The sequence below is a fragment of the Hyla sarda genome, chromosome 1, assembly GCF_029499605.1.
Source record: "Hyla sarda isolate aHylSar1 chromosome 1, aHylSar1.hap1, whole genome shotgun sequence".
NCBI classification, from domain to species: Eukaryota; Metazoa; Chordata; class Amphibia; order Anura; family Hylidae; genus Hyla; species Hyla sarda.
In genome coordinates, this window is record NC_079189.1 from 29062838 (window position 1) to 29084258 (window position 21421).

Below are 21421 nucleotides of genomic sequence, written 5' to 3' on the forward strand. Positions count from 1 at the left end.
TCACCACACAGTATCCTGTCCTGTAATGTCACCACACAATATCCTGTCCTGTAATGCCACCACAACAATATCCTGTCCTGTAGTGCCACCACACAGTATCCTGCCCTGTAATGTCACCACACAGTATCCTGTCCTGTAATGTCACCACACAGTATCCTGCCCTGTAATGTCACCACACAGTATCCTGCCCTGTAATGTCACCACATAATATCCTGCCCTGTAATGCCACCACACAGTATCCTGTCCTGTAATGCCACCACACAATATCCTGCCCTGTAATGTCACCACACAGTATCCTGCCCTGTAATGCCACCACACAATATCCTGCCCTGTAATGTCACCACACAGTATCCTGCCCTGTAATGTCACCACACAGTATCCCGCCCTGTAATGTCACCACACAATATCCTGCCCTGTAATGTCACCACACAATATCCTGCCCTGTAATGTCACCACACAGTATCCTGTCCTGTAGTGTCACCACACAGTATCCTGTCCTGTAATGTCACCACACAGTATCCTGCCCTGTAATGTCACCACACAGTATCCTGTCCTGTAATGTCACCACACAGTATCCTGTCCTGTAATGTCACCACACAGTATCCTGCCCTGTAATGTCACCACACAGTATCCTGCCCTGTAATGCCACCACACAGTACCCTGCCCTGTAATGCCACCACACAATATCCTGTCCTGTAATGTCACCACACAGTATCCTGCCCTGTAATGTCACCACACAGTATCCTGTCCTGTAGTGTCACCACACAGTATCCTGTCCTGTAATGTCACCACACAGTATCCTGCCCTGTAATGTCACCACACAGTATCCTGCCCTGTAATGTCACCACATAATATCCTGCCCTGTAATGCCACCACACAGTATCCTGTCCTGTAATGCCACCACACAATATCCTGCCCTGTAATGTCACCACACAGTATCCTGCCCTGTAATGCCACCACACAATATCCTGCCCTGTAATGTCACCACACAGTATCCTGCCCTGTAATGTCACCACACAGTATCCCGCCCTGTAATGTCACCACACAATATCCTGCCCTGTAATGTCACCACACAATATCCTGCCCTGTAATGTCACCACACAGTATCCTGTCCTGTAGTGTCACCACACAGTATCCTGTCCTGTAATGTCACCACACAGTATCCTGCCCTGTAATGTCACCACACAGTATCCTGTCCTGTAATGTCACCACACAGTATCCTGTCCTGTAATGTCACCACACAGTATCCTGCCCTGTAATGTCACCACACAGTATCCTGCCCTGTAATGCCACCACACAGTACCCTGCCCTGTAATGCCACCACACAATATCCTGTCCTGTAATGTCACCACACAGTATCCTGCCCTGTAATGTCACCACACAGTATCCTGTCCTGTAGTGTCACCACACAGTATCCTGTCCTGTAATGTCACCACACAGTGTCCTGTCCTGTAATGTCACCACACAATATCCTGTCCTGTAATGTCACCACACAGTATCCTGTCCTGTAATGTCACCACACAATATCCTGCCCTGTAATGTCACCACACAGTATCCTGCCCTGTAATGTCACCACACAGTATCCTGCCCTGTAATGCCACCACACAGTATCCTGTCCTGTAATGTCACCACACAGTATCCTGTCCTGTAATGTCACCACACAGTATCCTGTCCTGTAGTGTCACCACACAGTATCCTGTCCTGTAATGTCACCACACAGTGTCCTGTCCTGTAATGTCACCACACAGTATCCTGCCCTGTAATGTCACCACATAATATCCTGTCCTGTAGTGTCACCACACAGTATCCTGCCCTGTAGTGTCACCACACAGTATCCTGTCCTGTAATGTCACCACACAGTATCCTGTCCTGTAATGTCACCACACAGTATCCTGCCCTGTAGTGTCACCACATAATATCCTGTCCTGTAGTGTCACCACACAGTATCCTGCCCTGTAATGTCACCACACAGTATCCTGTCCTGTAATGTCACCACACAATATCCTGCCCTGTAATGCCACCACACAGTATCCTGCCCTGTAATGTCACCACACAGTATCCCGCCCTGTAATGCCACCACAACAATATCCTGCCCTGTAATGTCACCACACAGTATCCTGTCCTGTAATGTCACCACAACAATATCCTGCCCTTTAGTGCCACCACACAGTATCCTGCCCTGTAATGCCACCACACAGTATCCTGCCCTGTAATGTCACCACAACAATATCCTGCCCTGTAATGTCACCACACAGTATCCTGTCCTGTAATGTCACCACACAGTATCCTGCCCTGTAATGCCACCACACAGTATCCTGCCCTGTAATGCCACCACACAGTATCCTGTCCTGTAATGCCACCACACAGTATCCTGCCCTGTAATGCCACCACACAGTATCCTGTCCTGTAATGTCACCACACAATATCCCGCCCTGTAATGCCACCACACAGTATCCTGCCCTGTAATGTCACCACACAGTATCCTGCCCTGTAATGCCACCACACAGTATCCTGCCCTGTAATGCCACCACACAGTATCCTGCCCTGTAATGCCACCACACAGTATCCTGCCCTGTAATGCCACCACACAGTATCCTGCCCTGTAATGCCACCACACAGTATCCCGCCCTGTAGTGTCACCACACAATATCCTGCCCTGTAATGTCACCACACAATATCCTGCCCTGTAATGTCACCACACAGTATCCTGCCCTGTAATGTCACCACACAGTATCCTGCCCTGTAATGTCACCACACAGTATCCTGTCCTGTAATGTCACCACACAGTATCCTGTCCTGTAATGTCACCACACAATATCCTGCCCTGTAATGTCACCACACAATATCCTGCCCTGTAGTGCCACCACATAATATCCTGTCCTGTAATGTCACCACATAATATCCTGTCCTGTAATGTCACCACACAGTATCCTGCCCTGTAATGTCACCACATAATATCCTGTCCTGTAATGTCACCACACAATATCCTGCCCTGTAATGTCACCACACAGTATCCTGCCCTGTAATGTCACCACATAATATCCTGCCCTGTAATGTCACCACACAGTATCCTGCCCTGTAATGTCACCACATAATATCCTGTCCTGTAATGTCACCACACAATATCCTGTCCTGTAATGTCACCACATAATATCCTGTCCTGTAATGTCACCACACAGTATCCTGCCCTGTAATGCCACCACACAGTATCCCGCCCTGTAATGTCACCACACAATATCCTGTCCTGTAATGTCACCACACAGTATCCTGCCCTGTAATGTCACCACACAGTATCCTGCCCTGTAATGTCACCACACAGTATCCCGCCCTGTAATGTCACCACACAATATCCTGCCCTTTAGTGCCGCCACACAGTGGCCTGTCCTGTAGTGCCACCGAATGTCCTGTGTCCCGTCCTAATTTTGCTGTATATAAAAACATAGCTGAGGACTGTACACCATGGTATACACAATGTTAGTCAATGGATTTTCTTAAGACTATAAAATGTATATGTGAAACATAAACACACAGTGTGAACCCAGCCCAATATGAACAGCAGAACTGTAAATGTGAATTACTGGAAATAAAGGGTCCACATTACCATCTGCTGGTGAGAAGGGGAACTACAGTGAGTATTCAATAGAACTGGCAATTGTTCTGACACAAGACACTTCCCACAGCGCTGTACAAGTATTATAATCACTACTTTGTTTCAATTAGACTCCTGTAAAAGAAGAATTTATAACTATTTTTTGCTGTAGGATAACAGATGATGTATAACTTATACCAGCTGTGCATATATACAGTATATACCCAGGTTATACCAGCATGGTCCATATCACTATATACAGGAGATATATAACTTATACCAGCTGGGCATATATAATTATATACAGTATATACCCAGGTTATACCAGCATGGTCCATATCACTATATATAGGAGATATATAACTTATACCAGCTGTGCATATATACAGTATATACCCAGGTTATACCAGCATGGTCCAAATCACTATATATAGGAGATATATAACTTATACCAGCTGTGCATATATATAAAGTATATACCCAGGTTATACCAGCATGGTCCATATCACTATATACAGGAGATATATAACTTATACAAGCTGTACATATATAATTATATACAGTATATACCCAGGTTATACCAGCACGGTCCATATCACTATATACAGTAGATATATTACTTATACCAGCTGTACATATATATTATATACAGTATATACCCAGGTTATACCAGCACGGTACATATCACTATATACAAGAGATATATAACTTATACCAGCTGTACATATATAATTATATACAGTATATACCCAGGTTATAACAGCATGGTCCATATCACTATATACAAGAGATATATAACTTATACCAGCTGTACATATATAATTATATACAGTATATACCCAGGTTATACCAGCATGGTTCATATAACTATATACAGGAGATATATAACTTATACCAGCTGTACATATATAATTATATACAGTATATACCCAGGTTATACCAGCACGGTCCATATCACTATATACAGTAGATATATTACTTATACCAGCTGTACATATATATTATATACAGTATATACCCAGGTTATACCAGCACGGTCCATATCACTATATACAGGAGATATATAACTTATACCAGCTGTACATATATATTATATACAGTATATAGCCAGGTTATACCAGCATGGTCCATATCACTATATACAGGAGATATATAACTTATACCAGCTGTACATATATAATTGTATACAGTATATACCCAGGTTATACCAGCATGGTCCATATCACTATATACAGGAGATATATAACTTATACCAGCTGTACATATATAATTGTATACAGTATATACCCATGTTATACCAGCATGGTCCATATCACTATATACAGGAGATATATAACTTATACCAGCTGTACATATATAATTATATACAGTATATACCCAGGTTATACCAGCATGGTCCATATCACTATATACAGGATATATATATATATATATATATATATATATATATATATATATAACTTATACCAGCTGTACATATATAATTATATACGGTATATACCCAGGTTATACCAGCATGGTCCATATCACTATATACAGGAGATATATAACTTATACCAGCTGTACATATATAATTATATACAGTATATACCCAGGTTATACCAGCACGGTCCATATCACTATATACAGGAGATATATAACTTATACCAGCTGTACATATATATTATATACAGTATATACCCAGGTTATACCAGCACGGTCCATATCACTATATACAAGAGATATATAACTTATACCAGCTGTACATATATATTATATACAGTATATAGCCAGGTTATACCAGCATGGTCCATATCACTATATACAGGAGATATAAAACTTATACCAGCTGTACATATATAATTGTATACAGTATATACCCATGTTATACCAGCATGGTCCATATCACTATATACAGGAGATATATAACTTATACCAGCTGTACATATATAATTATATACAGTATATACCCAGGTTATACCAGCACGGTTCATATCACTTTATACAGTAGATATATAACTTATACCAGCTGTACATATATAATTATATACAGTATATACCCAGGTTATACCAGCATGGTCCATATCACTATATACAGGAGATATATAACTTATACCAGCTGTACATATATAATTATATACAGTATATACCAGCATGATCCATATCACTATATACAGGAGATATATAACATATACCAGCTGTACATATATAATTATATACAGTATATACCCAGGTTATACCAGCACGGTCCATATCACTATCTACAGGAGATATATAACTTATACCAGCTGTGCATATATAATTATATACAGTATATACCCAGGTTATACCAGCATGGTCCATATCTCTATATACAGGATATATATATATATATATATATATATATATATATATATAACTTATACCAGCTGTACATATATAATTATATACGGTATATGCCCAGGTTATACCAGCATGGTCCATATCACTATATACAGGAGATATATAACTTATACCAGCTGTACATATATAATTATATACAGTATATACCCAGGTTATACCAGCACGGTCCATATCACTATATACAGTAGATATATAACTTATACCAGCTGTACATATATAATTATATACAGTATATACCCAGGTTATACCAGCATGGTCCATATCACTATATACAGGAGATATATAACTTATACCAGCTGTACATATATAATTATATACAGTATATACCAGCATGGTCCATATCACTATATACAGGAGATATATAACTTATACCAGCTGTACATATATAATTATATACAGTGTATACCCAGGTTATACCAGCACGGTCCATATCACTATCTACAGGAGATATATAACTTATACCAGCTGTGCATATATAATTATATACAGTATATACCCAGGTTATACCAGCATGGTCCATATCTCTATATACAGGAGATATATATATATATATATATATATATATATAACTTATACCAGCTGTACATATATAATTATATACGGTATATACCCAGGTTATACCAGCATGGTCCATATCACTATATACAGGAGATATATAACTTATACCAGCTGTGCATATATAATTATATACAGTATATACCCAGGTTATACCAGCATGGTCCATATCACTATATACAGAAGATATATAACGTATACCAGCTGTACATATATATTATATACAGTATATAGCCAGGTTATACCAGCATGGTCCATATCACTATATACAGGAGATATATAACTTATACCAGCTGTACATATATATTACATACAGTATATACCAGGTTATACCAGCATGGTCCATATCACTATATACAGGAGATATATAACTTATACCAGCTGTACACATATATTATATACAGTATATAGCCAGGTTATACCAGCACGGTCCATATCACTATATACAAGAGATATATAACGTATACCAGCTGTACATATATATTATATACAGTATATACCCAGGTTATACCAGCATGGTCCATATCACTATATACAGGAGATATACAACTTATACCAGCTGTACATATATAATTATATACAGTGTATACCAAGGTTATACCAGCATGGTCCATATCACTATATACAGGAGATATATAACTTATACCAGCTGTACATATATAATTATATACAGTATATACCCAGGTTATACCAGCACGGTCCATATCACTATATACAAGGGAATGTATGACTAATTAACCTCTTCCACTTCCATAGACCATAGGGATGCTATTATTACTTTCTACTGTTCCCTATCCCTATTTTTTTTATTTATTGTGCTATACCATTAGGGATAGTATTAACCTCTTCACTGCCATAGATCATAGAGATGTTATTATTGCCTTCTTCCCTGTCCAAGACCACCAGGATTGCTATTATAATTTTCTTTACTGCCTATGAGACCATCGGGAATGCTATTATTAACCTTTTCATTGTACTAGAGGTATTATTAACCTCTTCATTGCCTTAGTGAATTTTAAGCAGGTCAAAACTACAAAGAATTACCTGCACCCCGCAGTTGGGCATTGCAAAGCATCAAGAGGAACTACACGTCTCAGGATACCCCATTGGGAGTTAATCTTTGGACTGTGAGAATGAAAACTTACTTAGAGTGTGAGAAGAAGAAGGTCAGGGACCCCTAAAATCCATACCAAACTAAAGTATGTATTTTCATCTGTCTACATATTCTATAAACTCTATCCATGCAAAAAAGTGAAAGGGTCTGAAGACTTTCTGAATACATTGTATCTGTAAATACTGGCTGGTGTATCTGTACATACTGGCTGGTCCACATTTAAGTGCACTACCCTATATAGCATTGAAGGTGCCTTTTACTTCAATGCTATATAGGGTAGTTACTTTACTTTACTTGTCCCCCCTTATTTCCTCATAGAATTGCAAGCTCTTAAGAGCAGGGCCCTCACTCCCATGATGTCCCCTCTAAGTCCTCATAGGAAACACCCAGTGTGGTCACTATTGGGTATCTTGACCCCATATAGCTCTTCATATCTCATCTTCCTATGTGTGAAGTGGAACTACAGTCTAGGATGGTTGGTACAAAAGACGGAAAAGGGGAGGGCCCACTGAACGGAGAATTCACATGTATGGAGTATGCGGTCAACCTCAGCGGCCAACGTGGGTGGTGACACCTGCGGGGTGCATATACTAAAGGTTAAGTATCGACAAATAACATAAAAAGAAATGTATGTGCACTCACCGCATGGTACTTGTCACTGCATTCCAAGGTACGGGTCATGGGTGGCTGGATCTTAGCGTGGACGCATGATGGTAGCACTCAGAGGCAACTCAGTCAGTTTCGCACGTGAGTACGTGCTTCTTCCGGCCTCCGAGGCCGGAAGAAGCACGCACTCACGTGCGAAACTGCCGGCGTTGCCTCTGAACGCTACCATCATGCGTCCACGCTGAGATCCAGCCACCGGACCTTGACCCGGACCTTGGAATGCAGTGACAAGTACCGTGCGGTGAGTGCACATACATTTCTTTTTATGTTACAGTCTAGGATGGTGCCAGTTGTGTTGTGGAAAACAGAGACATAAGTACAGCCATGTTTCAGGTCTTTATTTACTGTACAGTACATCTATACACAGCGGCATCATATGGTTGTATGGCCAGTTTGGTTGTCAAGTGGATTCGCGACAGTAGAGAAGTTCTACCATGTCTGAGGACACCAACTAAGAAAACATAGAGTCCTGTTCACATGCCGGGTCCATCGTGCAGCTCTCTGGAAGAAACAGACATGAGATGGTTACAGTCTTCAGTCCATACATTATGTATATATATATATATATATATATATATATATATATATGGATCTTATCTGGGTAACCTAGTATATTAGAATTACATTATGTACAGTTGTGTTGCTTTAAGTCCATATTTGGCTCTTGTTTTTATGCAGAGGCTGAAAACTGTCCTGGAACTAGTCTCACCAACACAGCGGAGAGTGTGTAACTTTGTATCAGTATAGGAAATGCTGTATGAACCTCAAAATTCTTTCCACTCTTGGACCGATAGTTCAGCTGTTACCTACATTGTAACAAACCCATTAGATGTGTGGGAAGAACAAGATTGAGAGACCTATGTGTCTACATTATTATAAGGGTTAATGAATGCAAAGATGCAAAAAAATAAAAAAAAATTATGATAGGGGCCATTGTATAGATGACCACACACACACATGATGACACCAAGCTTTCTTATTTCTACATAACAATACTACTTATTTCTTGTTTTTCTGCCGGTTTATGGAAGAAATTCTGGCAGATGAGGAGGCCACTCCTCAGAGGTGGTTTAGTTAAATCACATGGGTTGGATTGTTAACGCCCATGCCCAAGTTTAGCCTCACCCATGAGTTACACCGAAATTTCACAGTCATTTTTGATGGTAGATCAAGGCACAATGGTTGGTCCCGTATGATCATCTAGGGTTGCTCTCCAAATAATTCTGCACTTAAACAAATTTTAAACATTTACAGTTTCTAATAGAGTGTATAGATAATAATGGGAGGAGCCTAGGATTACTATATGTCAATGCTATCACCAATGGTAAGCTCATTCTTAATACATGGTGCCTTTGACTGACTTTATAGTTATTTTTTCAAAAAAAAAAAAAGTATTTGCAGCAAAGCCCATACCACCTCGCAAAGCTTAAAGGGGTACTCCACTGCTCAAGATTTGGTACAAACTGTTTCGAATGCTGGAGCCGGCGCCGGGATTTCGTGATGTCATAGCTCCACCCCCTTCCCATGAACTTTAGGGGACAGGGTGTGACGTCACAAGGGGGTGGGGCATGACGTCACGAGCTCCTGGCGCTGGCTCCAGTGTTCGGAATGTCAAGGGACCCTTTGTACTCTGATCCCTAGTCTACTAGTCTAGCCAGCACCAAATGTATAACGGATTCCGCCAAGAAGAAAACACAGTCTGTCTAAGAACCCTCAATGGTCTAAGCAGTTTCCAGTCTCCCATCTTTCTTCCTTCTTTTGTTCCCATGATCCAGAAAATTCCTTCAAGTCTGCACCTTATGACTGGTCTTCCAACATCTCTACAGTATAATAAGGGTCCTGCTGGGGACCATATACTTTGAACTGTACTGTGTCCACACCAAGGTGGCCTATGTAGCTTGAGCTCTGGCCTGGGTATAACCCTTATGAAGGAGCAACAACCCAACATAGTTATCTTTGATCTCTTTCTTGACTACATTTCAGAGAGTCTTTGAGGAACTGGGTTTCATCTACTAGCGTGACCTCTAGAGCACATGAAACAAAGGACTTGTATGGTTAGACAATATGCCATCAATATACCCACAACTCAACCATGGAGCCCATGCAATTGGGTCTCAGAAAGAAAGCAATTGTTGATTGACCAAGGGGCAATTTGGGAGATTTATCAAAACCTGTCCAGAGGAAAAGTTGCCCAGTTGCTCATAGCAACCAATCAGCTCGCTTCTTTCATTTTTAACAAGGCCTGTGCAAAATGGAAGAAGCGATCTGATTGGTTACTATGGGCAACTAGGCAACTTTTTCTTTGCACGGGTTTTGATAAATCTCCCCCTATGTGTTTACTGTGGGCAGAAAGGACATCTGTGCTCTACTGTCCACTGTGGCCCATGAGCTTGGAGAAACTCAAAGGCCTAGATGTGAGTGGGGAGATCAGTTTGGGTCAGTCATTTTATTGGCAAGTTTTCGGTTCCTATCACCAGGAGCCCCTATGCGTCACCTCAGTCAAAGTATAATTGGTTCCTCAGGGTCAAGCCTTCCCAACCATCTCACAGTTCCGGTTGACTTCCATAGAAGAGACCTGTCCACTGAAGTTTTATTCGTGGGCCTTCAGCAGTCCAATATGTTCTATCATCTTGGAGTTGTCCAAGGAGGCGATGGCTTACATTAAAGCATATTTATGAAGAAGCTTTATTTGGGAGTTTCCTTTTCTGGGTAACATCATCTCCTCTCAGGGACCACATGGACACCAAACAAAGTTTCCTTAGTACTGAACATGTAGGTCTGAAGACTCTTCAGAGGTCAAATTCTTAAGATCTTTGAAGAGTCTTCACAGCCCTATCGTGGAAATAAGTAAATACCCGTAATTGGTCCACTTCCTTACTTTAGGCTATAAATGTCTGGCTTGTCCTCTGCCCTGGTCCTCTATCATCCTTATCCTAAAAGGCCCCTTTTCTTGGACGTTGTCACCTTCTCAATTGGTATTGGAGCTTTTTTTCTCTCCGTTATCAGGGTTAAAAAAGGATTCTTGAAAAAATTCTCTTTGTCTTGAGGAATTTCTCAGTTGGTGATGGAGGGTTGTTGGAAGTGATGCCTGCCCTAGATGCGATTTCATTCTTACTTATGGTCCAGATGAGAAGAACCAAAGAGCAGATGTCCTTTCCAGGTCCCTCAATACCTCCTATTTTTTTGAGGATCCAACATACATCAGATAACCCAAAATCCTAGCCTTGACCAATGCCAGTCCTGAGAGACTGCAAAGAGGGATGTCCATTGTATCCCCTTACCTCTGCAGCAACGTCTTGTGCTGGGACCAGGCCTGCCATCAGTAATTTTGGGGCCCCTTACAACTGAAATTCCTGCCACCCCACCCAAGAATAAGGGCATGCTGGAAGTTGTAGTCTTACAACAGCTAGCGGGCAGCATCGGCTAGCTGTTGCAAGTCTACAACCCCCGCAATCTCGGTGCAGCCCCTGGAATTCTGTGCCGGGTGCTGTTTCCGAGATGGGGACGTGACGTCACCCCACGCCCCTTCCATTCATGGCAAAGAGAGGGGGCGTGACCGCAGCGGTACCCCTGCGATCATACATCTTATCCCCTATCCTTTGGAAAGGGGATAAGATGTATATACCCGGAATACCCCTTTAAGACAACATAACTTCTCACCGTGGTTGCAGCAGATGCCAGAGGCTGCGCAGTTTCCTCCATTGTTTCCACATGGCTTCCTTCCAGATTCACATGGTGAAGGTAGGAAGTTTTCTTCTTGGCATCTCAAGGTCTCGGTGGTGCCAAAGTAACAACCCAGCTCCTCTCCGCAGCAGATGTTGGGCCCAAAGCAGTGACCTTTGTTCCTTGGTCCACATGGAATACACTAAAATAGGTAGAAAGGCAAGAAAACATCTTAAGACGGGAGCAGAGGAACACAATGCTGCAATACCAGAAATAGACTGTAAACAAGAGGGGAGCTGTTACATTGAAAAAATAAATAGATTTATTGAGAGTGGAGTAAAATAAAGATCACTGAAGTTAATTGAGACACATTTATTACAAAGCGCACGTCTTTCCGAAAATTACATTTAGCCTTTTTTGGCTTTAGCATTAATTGGGCCTTTTTTTTCGGCTTTAGCATTAATACACGTGGTGCGGTTATTCTGCGTTCTTGAATTTAACTGAAATTTCGGCGAAATCCCATGAAAAATGTTGCTATTTTACCACAAATTACACAACAGAAGTAAAATAACCTTGTTTCTGCAGCAATTTGCCCTAAAATCACAGGAAGAACACATTCCAAAATGCAGAATGACAGCATATCGCGATTACATATATATATATATATATATATATATATATATATATATATATATATATATATAAATATAAATAAATATGTGTGGTGTCCCAGTACTGGATATGCTCCTACAGTCCTGTCAGGTTGAGTCCCTGTACATCCTCAGGGCTCTCCTGCAGTTTTTCCCCATAATGTGAATAGGTTGTATATTAAGTGAAAAGGACCTTTGACGTTGGTCACATAATTGTTAGTCACATGATAATGTTCAGCTTTCAGGTGCTCCGGTGGGCTGGAAAAGATGGATACAGTCCTAGGAAAGTGTCTACTAGGACTGTATCCACCTTTTCCAGCCCACCGGAGCGCCTGAAAGATGAACTAATTTATGCAGGAAAAGTCATCAACTGCCGAGCCGAGAAGTTCGTGATGAATCGAAATTACTGTAAGTTCGCTCATCTCTAATATATATATATATATATATATATATATATATATATATATATATTTTTTTTTTATTATTATTATTATTATTATTTATTTATTTTTTATTTTTTTATGGTCACAGTAACAGTAATAAATCTTCCCTTCCCCAAAATTTACAGCATAGCTTTAATCATGCTCTAAGACTGTTCACACTATGCGTATTTTTTTTTTTTTTTGCGTATGTGATGAATCTTTTCCACAATTTTACCATGATTTTGGCAAAATGCTGGAAAAAAATGGGAATAATTTACCACGTGGTAAAATTTACAGCAACATTGTGTGAAAAACCCATCTAAAATGCAGCGAGAAAAACGCATCATGTGAACACAGCCTCAAGCACTACAAATGTCCAAGACAGTGATGGTCAGATACTCCCCCTGCTGGAAGCAAGCAGTATGAAACACTGCTTAAAGGGGTACTCCGGTGAAAACCTTTTTTCTTTTAAATCAACTGGTGGCAGAAAGTTAAACATATTTGTAAATTACTTCTATAAAAAAAAATCTTAATCCTTCCAGCACTTATTAGCTGCTGAATGCTACAAAGGAAATTCCTTTCTTTTTGGAACACTGATGACATCACGAGCACAGTGCTCTCTGCTGACATCTCTGTCCATTTTAGCAACCATCCATAGCAGATGTATGCTAAGGGCAGCATGGTGGCTCAGTGGTTAGCACTGCTGCCTTGCAGTGCTGGGGACTTGGGTTTAAATCCCACTAAGGACAACAACAAATAAAGCATTATTATAATAACGTAAGCAGAGAGAACTGTGCTCGTGATGTCATCAGAGAGCATTCCAAAAAGAAAAGAATGTCCTCTGTAGTATTCAGCAGCTAATAAGTACAGGAAGGATTAAGATTTTTTAATAGAAGTAATTTACAAATATGTTTAACTTTCTGCCACCAGTTGATTTAAAAGAAAAAAGGTTTTCACCGGAGTACCCCTTTAATACTTTCCTCTTGGGTAATGCTGGTTGTTCTAGTAAAATGTATCCCAACCAGGGTGCCTCCAGCTGTTGCAAGACTACGACCCCCCAGCATGCCCGGACAGCCTTCGGCTGTCCGGGCATGCTGGGGGTCGTAGTCTTGCAACAGCTGGAGGCACCCTGGATAGGAAACACTGTCAACAGCTGAAAAGCCACAGGTTGTAGATCACTGGGTCTACACTGATGCAGTGTAGCAAAGCCTCAGCTGTATATTAGAACCCGCAATGCAGGACGAGATGCGCCATACGCTGGATACAAACAGTCTTAAGGACCCCAATGTCTTGCAATGGGGTCAATAGTCATACAGAGGGAGATTTATCAAAATCTGTCCAGAGGAAAAAGTTGCTGAGTTGCCCATAGCAACCAATCAGATCGCTTCTTTCATTTTCGAAAAGGCCTGTGGAAAATGAAAGAAGCGATCCGATTGGTTGCTATGGGCAACTCGGCAACTTTTCCCTCCAGACAGGTTTTGATAAATCTCTCCCCACAGTGTTGTGATGCCCCATCATATGACTGGATGAAGGTGTCTATTCACTGACAGCAAGCAGAGATCTTGACAACTCAAATGGAATTTATACAGAAAAGTTTATAGTAAAACTGCATAATTTTTTCATTACACAAAAGGAATTCCATTCATTTGCTATGGGAAAAAGTAAACCGTATGCGTTTTGAAACCAACAGCACGGTTTTGTAAAAAAATGTACTGCAACCGCATACGTTTTTTTTTAACATGGGCGTCAATGGGAAACGCACATGTATACGGTTTTTACTTTGCACATGCGCATTTGCATTGTAAAGTCCTCAACCAACACCCCTCCCATTAAAAATGGCCAACATTTTCAAAAACGTATGTTTTTTTTTTTATAGAAATTGACGGAACTGTATGCACTTTTAAAAACGCATACGGTTTACTTTCTCCCATACGGTTCCATCAGTTTTTTTTGCCATACGGTTCACTTTATAAAAACTGATTGAAAACAATACGGCAAAAACGTGATGTGAACCCAGCCTTAGAAATTTGCAAGCGAAAATAGGGAAACCGTCTCAGAATGTGATGATGATGATGATGATGACGATGATGATATATATAGATATATATATATATATATATATATATATATATATATATATATATATATATATATATATATATATATATACTCGAGTATAAGCCGAGTTTTTCTGCTCGATATATCGTGCCGAAAACGCACCCCCTCGGTTTGAACTCTCCGCCTGTCAATCCCTTCTCAGTGGTCTTCAACCTGCGGACCTCCAGATGTTGCAAAACTACAACTCCCAGGAGTTGTAGTTTTCAAACCTCTGGAGGTCCGCAGGTTGAAGGCGTTTACTTGACGATGACGCACAGGGATGCGAATGAACGTCCCAGTGCATCGTCGTCAAGGCAACATCACTAGTCTGGGGCAGGCCCGGAGCGCGGAGAAGAGTGCCCCCCCCCCCCCCCCGGTTAAAATGGTCAGCCCCGGAACGACTAACCCTCCCCACCGGACGGTCCCTGCAGCATAGATGGCCCGGACCAGCTCACCCTTCCTTCCCACTGAGGGGAGGTGAGTAGAAAACTAAAGGGGGGTCTGAATGATGACGAAGGCCGCAGTGGTCTTCAACCTGCGGACCTCCAGAGGTTTGTAGAGAGGGAGAGAGAGAGTAGTAGTTTTGACAACATCTGGAGGTCCGCAGGTTGAAGACCACTGATGAAGGGATTGACAGGCGGTGATGATGAAGGGGGGGATGATGACGGGGGTCTGGATGATGACGGGGGGGGGGGATGATGTATTTCCCAGCCTAGGCTTATAGTCGAGTCAATAACTTTTCCTGGGTTTTTTGGGTGAAATTAGGGGCCTCGGCTTATATTAGGGTCGGCTTATACTCGAATAAATATACGGTATATACAGTATATATATATATATATATATATATATATATATATATATATATTTATACAGATCCAGGATATCCGGGGTGGTCCTGGATGGATTTATGTGCACAGCTCTGCTATATCTGCGCTTGTCACTATTGTGTAGATATGAATACACAGCAGTTGCATTGTGCATAGGATGAATGGTAACTGTATAGCCTTGGTTTTCAAACTGTGGACCTCCAGCTGTTGCAAAATTACAACTCCCAGAATGAATTTGTAACCCCTGTTTTGTTACCCGCTAATTTACAAATGGAGAAGCAACAGAGCTGAGTTAATCTTTTAACTTATTTAACATGCATTTTTAAAGGGGTTCTCCGGTGGAAAACTTTTTTTTTTTTTTTAATGAACTGGTGCCAGAAAGTTAAACAGATTTGTAAATTACTTCTAATAAAAAATCTTAATCCTTTTAGTACTTTTTAGCAGCTCTATACTACAGAGGAAATTCTTTCCTTTTTGAATTTATTTTCTGTCTGTCCACAGTGCTCTCTGCTGACACCTCTGTCCATGTCAGGAACTGTCCAGAGCAGCATAGATTTGCTATGGGGATTTTCTCCTGCTCTGGACAGTTCCTGAAACGGGCATCAGGTGTCAGCAGAGAGCACTGTGGACAAGACAAAAAAAAAATAAAAAAAATAAAGATTTTCCTCTGTAGCATACAGCTGCTAAAAAGTACTGGAAGGATAAAGATTTTTTTAATAGAAGAAATTTACAAATCTGTTTAACTTTCTGGCACCAGTTCATTAAAAAAAAAAAAAAAATAAATCCCACCGGGGTACCCCTTTAAAAGCTCCCTCGGATTTACTTTATAGCGGAGATGTAGCAGATCCGAGTTAATAATTTCAGTGACTTGTCGCTGTAATAATTCCCTAATAATCTAGTTAGCTTGACCCCAATTTACAAGTGCAGATGTAGCAGAGCTTAGTTTCTTAAAGCGTACCTGCCAGATCTCCAAAAAAAGAAAAACTGCACCTCATCCTGATCCTGTACATGTCATTTTTATGAGTATACGGCCTTTATTTCTCTTAGGCTGCATTCACATCACGATTTCTCCAATTTCTCCATCCGACCTGAGTAGACGATTTTTATAACTTAAAATCGTATGAAATCGTATATAAAGTCGGATCCATTGACCTCCATTAAAAAATCGGATCCATTACACACATCCGATTTGATCCGCATCCGATTTCACACGATTTTTGTTCAGGTCTGAAATCGTGGTCAACCCCGATTTCAGACCCGAACAAAAATCGAGTGAAATCGGATGCGGATCAAATCGGATGTGTGTAATGGATCCGATTTTTTAATGGAGGTCAATGGATCCGACTTTATATACGATTTCATACGATTTTAAGTTATAAAAGTCGTGTCCTCAGGTCGGATGGAGAAATCGTGATGTGAACGCAGCCTTAGAATTCCCTTTTATATGCTGCTCACAATAAAACTTGTCCACAAAAGCCGGGGGAGTGTCCCTCTTCTCCTCAGTGTGATAACCACGCCCCCTCTTCTCCTCAGTGTGATAACCACGCCCCCTCTTCTCCTCAGTGTGATAACCACACCCCCTCTTCTCCTCAGTGTGATAACCACGCCCCCTCTTCGCCTCAGTGTGATAACCACGCCCCCTCTTCTCCTCAGTGTGATAACCACGCCCCCTTCCTCTCTCTGCTCTGAGTCACTGTTCTCCCGCTCCTGGCAGTGTACAGAAGTCTCATCTGTAACCCTTTCCTCTCTGGTTTTATGCCACACACACCCAGGAAGAAGGATTATTGGAGATTCCCTGTTTTATAGCAGTGTTTCCTCCAGCTGTGTTCCTCCCAGCATGCCCACACATCGTTTATAACACACTTGAACCAAGCTATGTTCTTCTACCTGTTGCAAAACTACAACTTCCAGCATGCCCACTCATCATTTGCCCGTCCAGACCCGCTGTGAATAGTAGTTTTTCAACAGCTGGAGGTACATGATTGGCAAGACTATAACTCCCAGCATGCCTGCACATCATTTGTCTGTAGCTTTTGCAACAGCTAAAGGCAATAAAGCTATAACACAGAATTTTACAAATATTGGGGGAGAGTTATCAAAACCTGTGTTGCCCATAGCAACCAATCAGATCCATTCTTTCATTTTTCAGAGGCCTTGTTGGTTGCTGTGGGCAACAGGGAAAACTTATCCTCTGGGCAGGTTTTTGATAAATCTCCCCCATTTAATGTGCCTAAAGCTTATGCAAAACTACTACTCCCAGCATTTCCACACATTATTTGGCTGTCAGCATACTAGGAGTTGTAGTTTCAGGTGATCCGTCCACAACCAGTCAATCTTCACTTTCTACAAAACTGCAACTCCTATCATGTCCTGACAGCCTGTATATCTGTCAGCACATGATGGGATTGTAGTTTTATATTATTCCTAAAAAAAACTGTCACTCCACAGCCACTATAAAACTACAACTCCCAACATGCCCTGACAGCCTGTATATCTGTCAGGGCATAATTGGAGTTGTGGTTTCAGAGAGTCATAGGTTAGGGTGAGCGCTGTTTCCCAGTCAGGGTGCATCCAGCTGTTTCCAAACTGCAACTCCCAGCATGCTGGGAGTTGCAGTTTTGAAGCAGCTGGAGGCACCCTGGCTGGGAAATAGTGCTCTCCATAACCTGTCAGTATCTGAAACTACAACTCCCATCGTGCCCTGACAGATATACAGGCTGTCAGGACATGATGGGTACAGTAAACTCTCTAAAACTATAACTCTTAACATGTCCTGACAGCCTGTATATTTGTCAGGGCACGATGGGGGTTGTAGTTTCAGATACTGACAGGTCATGGAGAACACTGTTTCCCTGACAGGGTGCCTCCAGCTGTTGGAAAACACCCGAAACACCGGGGGGGGGGGGGGGGGGGGGTTCGGGGGGTGCCGCAATACCAGGGGGGGGGACCCGAAACACCAGGGGGACTGCAAAACCAGGGGGGACCGCAGCACGAGCACAAATGCATATAGGAAAAAATATGCTCTTACCAACTTTCTGGTTTCCGCCGCCCGCTTCTCAGGACGCTGCTGATGTATGTGCGCGCTCCCGGCTCCTGGCGGCCACGCGCTCACACAGGCAGTGAGAGGGCCGGGAGCGAGTACAGGAGGGCGGGACCTGCTGCCAATCAAGGAAAACGTCCCTGACGTAGGTGCTGAGCGGGACGTTTCTGACTGGTATGTGTCCCAGAAGGCAGGAGGAGCCCCCTAGTGGACAGTTTTTTGAATGGCTTTTTCTGTATGAAATCCTAAAAAATTTCTGATGAAAGCAATTGCAAAACATATTGTTCTGCAATGCTTTATAACATATCAAAAGTTTTTATATCTTTCCTGCATTTTGCTAGCTCCTAAAGATAACATATGGCACTGGGTGTATTTTCATATATTAGTGCAGATGTAGCAGAGCTGAATAAGTCATTTCATTTATACATTTCTGTGATAGCTCCCTAATAATGTTGCAGTTGTAGCAGAGATGATTTGCATGACTGATTTTTCTTTTTTTGCATTCTGATATCGCAGTGTTTTTTTTTTTTTTTTTTTACTGCCTAATGCAGATGTAGCAGAGCTGAATTTGTGATTTGCATGACTATTTTTTCTTTTTTTTTGCATTCTGATATTGCTGTGTTTTTTTTACTGCCCAATTCAGATGTGGCAGAGCTGAATTTGTGATTTGCATGACTGTTTTTTCTTTTTTTGCATTCTGATATCGCAGTGTTTTTTTTTTTTTTTTACTGCCTAATGCCGATGTAGCAGAGCTGAATTTGGAACTGAAATGACTCGCCTGTGCTGTGTGACAGCTGCCTAATCACATAAATATCCATTTAAATACCTCCCAAGCATTTACACCAACTCTATTGCAGAGATGTAGCAGAGCTGGATTAGTCATTTCAGTGACTCGTCCCTAATGTAGTAGGTTTGACAGCAACTTACTAAAGCAGCTGAATTGATAAAAAATATTCTTATATACAGTTTTATAAGGCCATGTTCACACAGTGCAGTTTTTCTGTATTTTTGTTGCGGTTCTCTCGTGTCTTTTACTGCGATTTTACCTAAATCACAGCAAAATTGCAGGATGAAAAAAAGGGAAATTACACAGTGTGAACATAGCCTAAATGTCCTGTAATACCATAGTAATAATAACTAATACAGATGTAGCAGACACCCACAGTTAAAATAATGTAGTAGGTTTGCCTGCAGTTCTATGAAGAAGAAAATAAATAAAGATGTAACAGAGCTTGCACCAATTTCAAATGGGGCTCACTATATGTTGCGCCATTGCGCTGTAAACGCATCTCAGGGCTCCCCCTCCCTCACTTCCCTCTACCTATGAGGGTGCATTTTCTGGTAGTTTACTTGCTAGTGGTTCAGCTACTTATCATCTCTATCATCTCTACACAAGTCTAATGCAATATGTCTTACAACAATAACCCCTGGTATCCCGACGCGTTTCCCTGTGTAACTATCAATTCTTCCTCAGGGGACTTATAGGGGAGATAGGTATGGTTTTACCAATTGATCCTACTGAATGATTAGCCTCATTGCATTTGGATGATCAGTAGCCTTATCGTTGCTGTTTACAGAGCTGAAAGGAACCCTGTATTATACAAATCTGTGTAAATTCTGATCTGTGGCCCCTCATCAGTGAGCAATACATTAAAGGCAATCTGTAGTATGTATTAGTAAAACCCTCATTCTGCAGAGTCCCCTGAGGAACTGTGATAGTTACATGGGAAAACATGTCGGGACACAAGTAAATATTTACTAACTTATTCTGTCAACAGAAATCAATCAATGTGTAGCTTGTGCTTATACACAACAACTAACCTGATCAAGCTGAGCTGAAGGGTAAAGCATGGGGGTGAAACAGAAACCTGAAGCTCAGCTGAGACAGAAGCTGGATTTGCCCATAGATGCCAATAGACAATGCAGTTAAACTTGCGTCACTGATCATAACAATTGGCAGCTCAAGCACTGTAACCCTAGGATACAACAATTGTTAAACCATCTTTAACCTAACACCAACTATATAAGACTGTGCATAATGTCCCAAATACTACGTGTCCACATGTACCTACAGTGTGCATGTAGAATTAGATCCGTTCTGATTTAAAACATAGTGCAAAGCCATCCCCCCACCCCAACATGTTTTGCCGCCTTACAGGGGATGTCTTCAGGGGCATTGGGGCAAACAAAAACCATTAAAAAAATCTATGCCACGTATATGGTTTTTAACATTTAAGTCTATGTCTCATGGATGCCACAAGTTCTGTCTCTCTATATAGCAGATGAATACGCTGGGGAGTCCCCTGATGCATACCCCCCACTGGACACCACAAAAACATGGTGTGAAAAAAAATCTAAGACTTCCAGTAATCGAGAAAATCTGACAGTAAGTGTTCAGTTCCTCTACAGCGTCATCACAGGAGACATGAACCACCTT

The 21421-nt window shown here is 41.3% G+C and overlaps 1 protein-coding gene across 2 annotated transcripts in view; it reads right to left on the reverse strand.

The window, feature by feature from the left end:
- Nucleotides 1-8608: 8608 nt before the first annotated feature.
- Nucleotides 8609-21421, reverse strand: part of LOC130300362 (mesotocin-neurophysin MT) — a 40634-nt gene continuing 27821 nt past the window's right edge. For both annotated transcript variants that reach the window (XM_056551536.1, XM_056551535.1), the window contains 2 exons: nt 11946-12150; nt 8609-8786 (listed from right to left, as the gene is read on the reverse strand). In XM_056551536.1, coding sequence (XP_056407511.1) covers nt 8737-8786; nt 11946-12150 — 255 coding nt within the window. In that variant the 3' untranslated portion in view covers nt 8609-8736. The remainder of the gene's footprint in view (nt 8787-11945; nt 12151-21421) is intronic.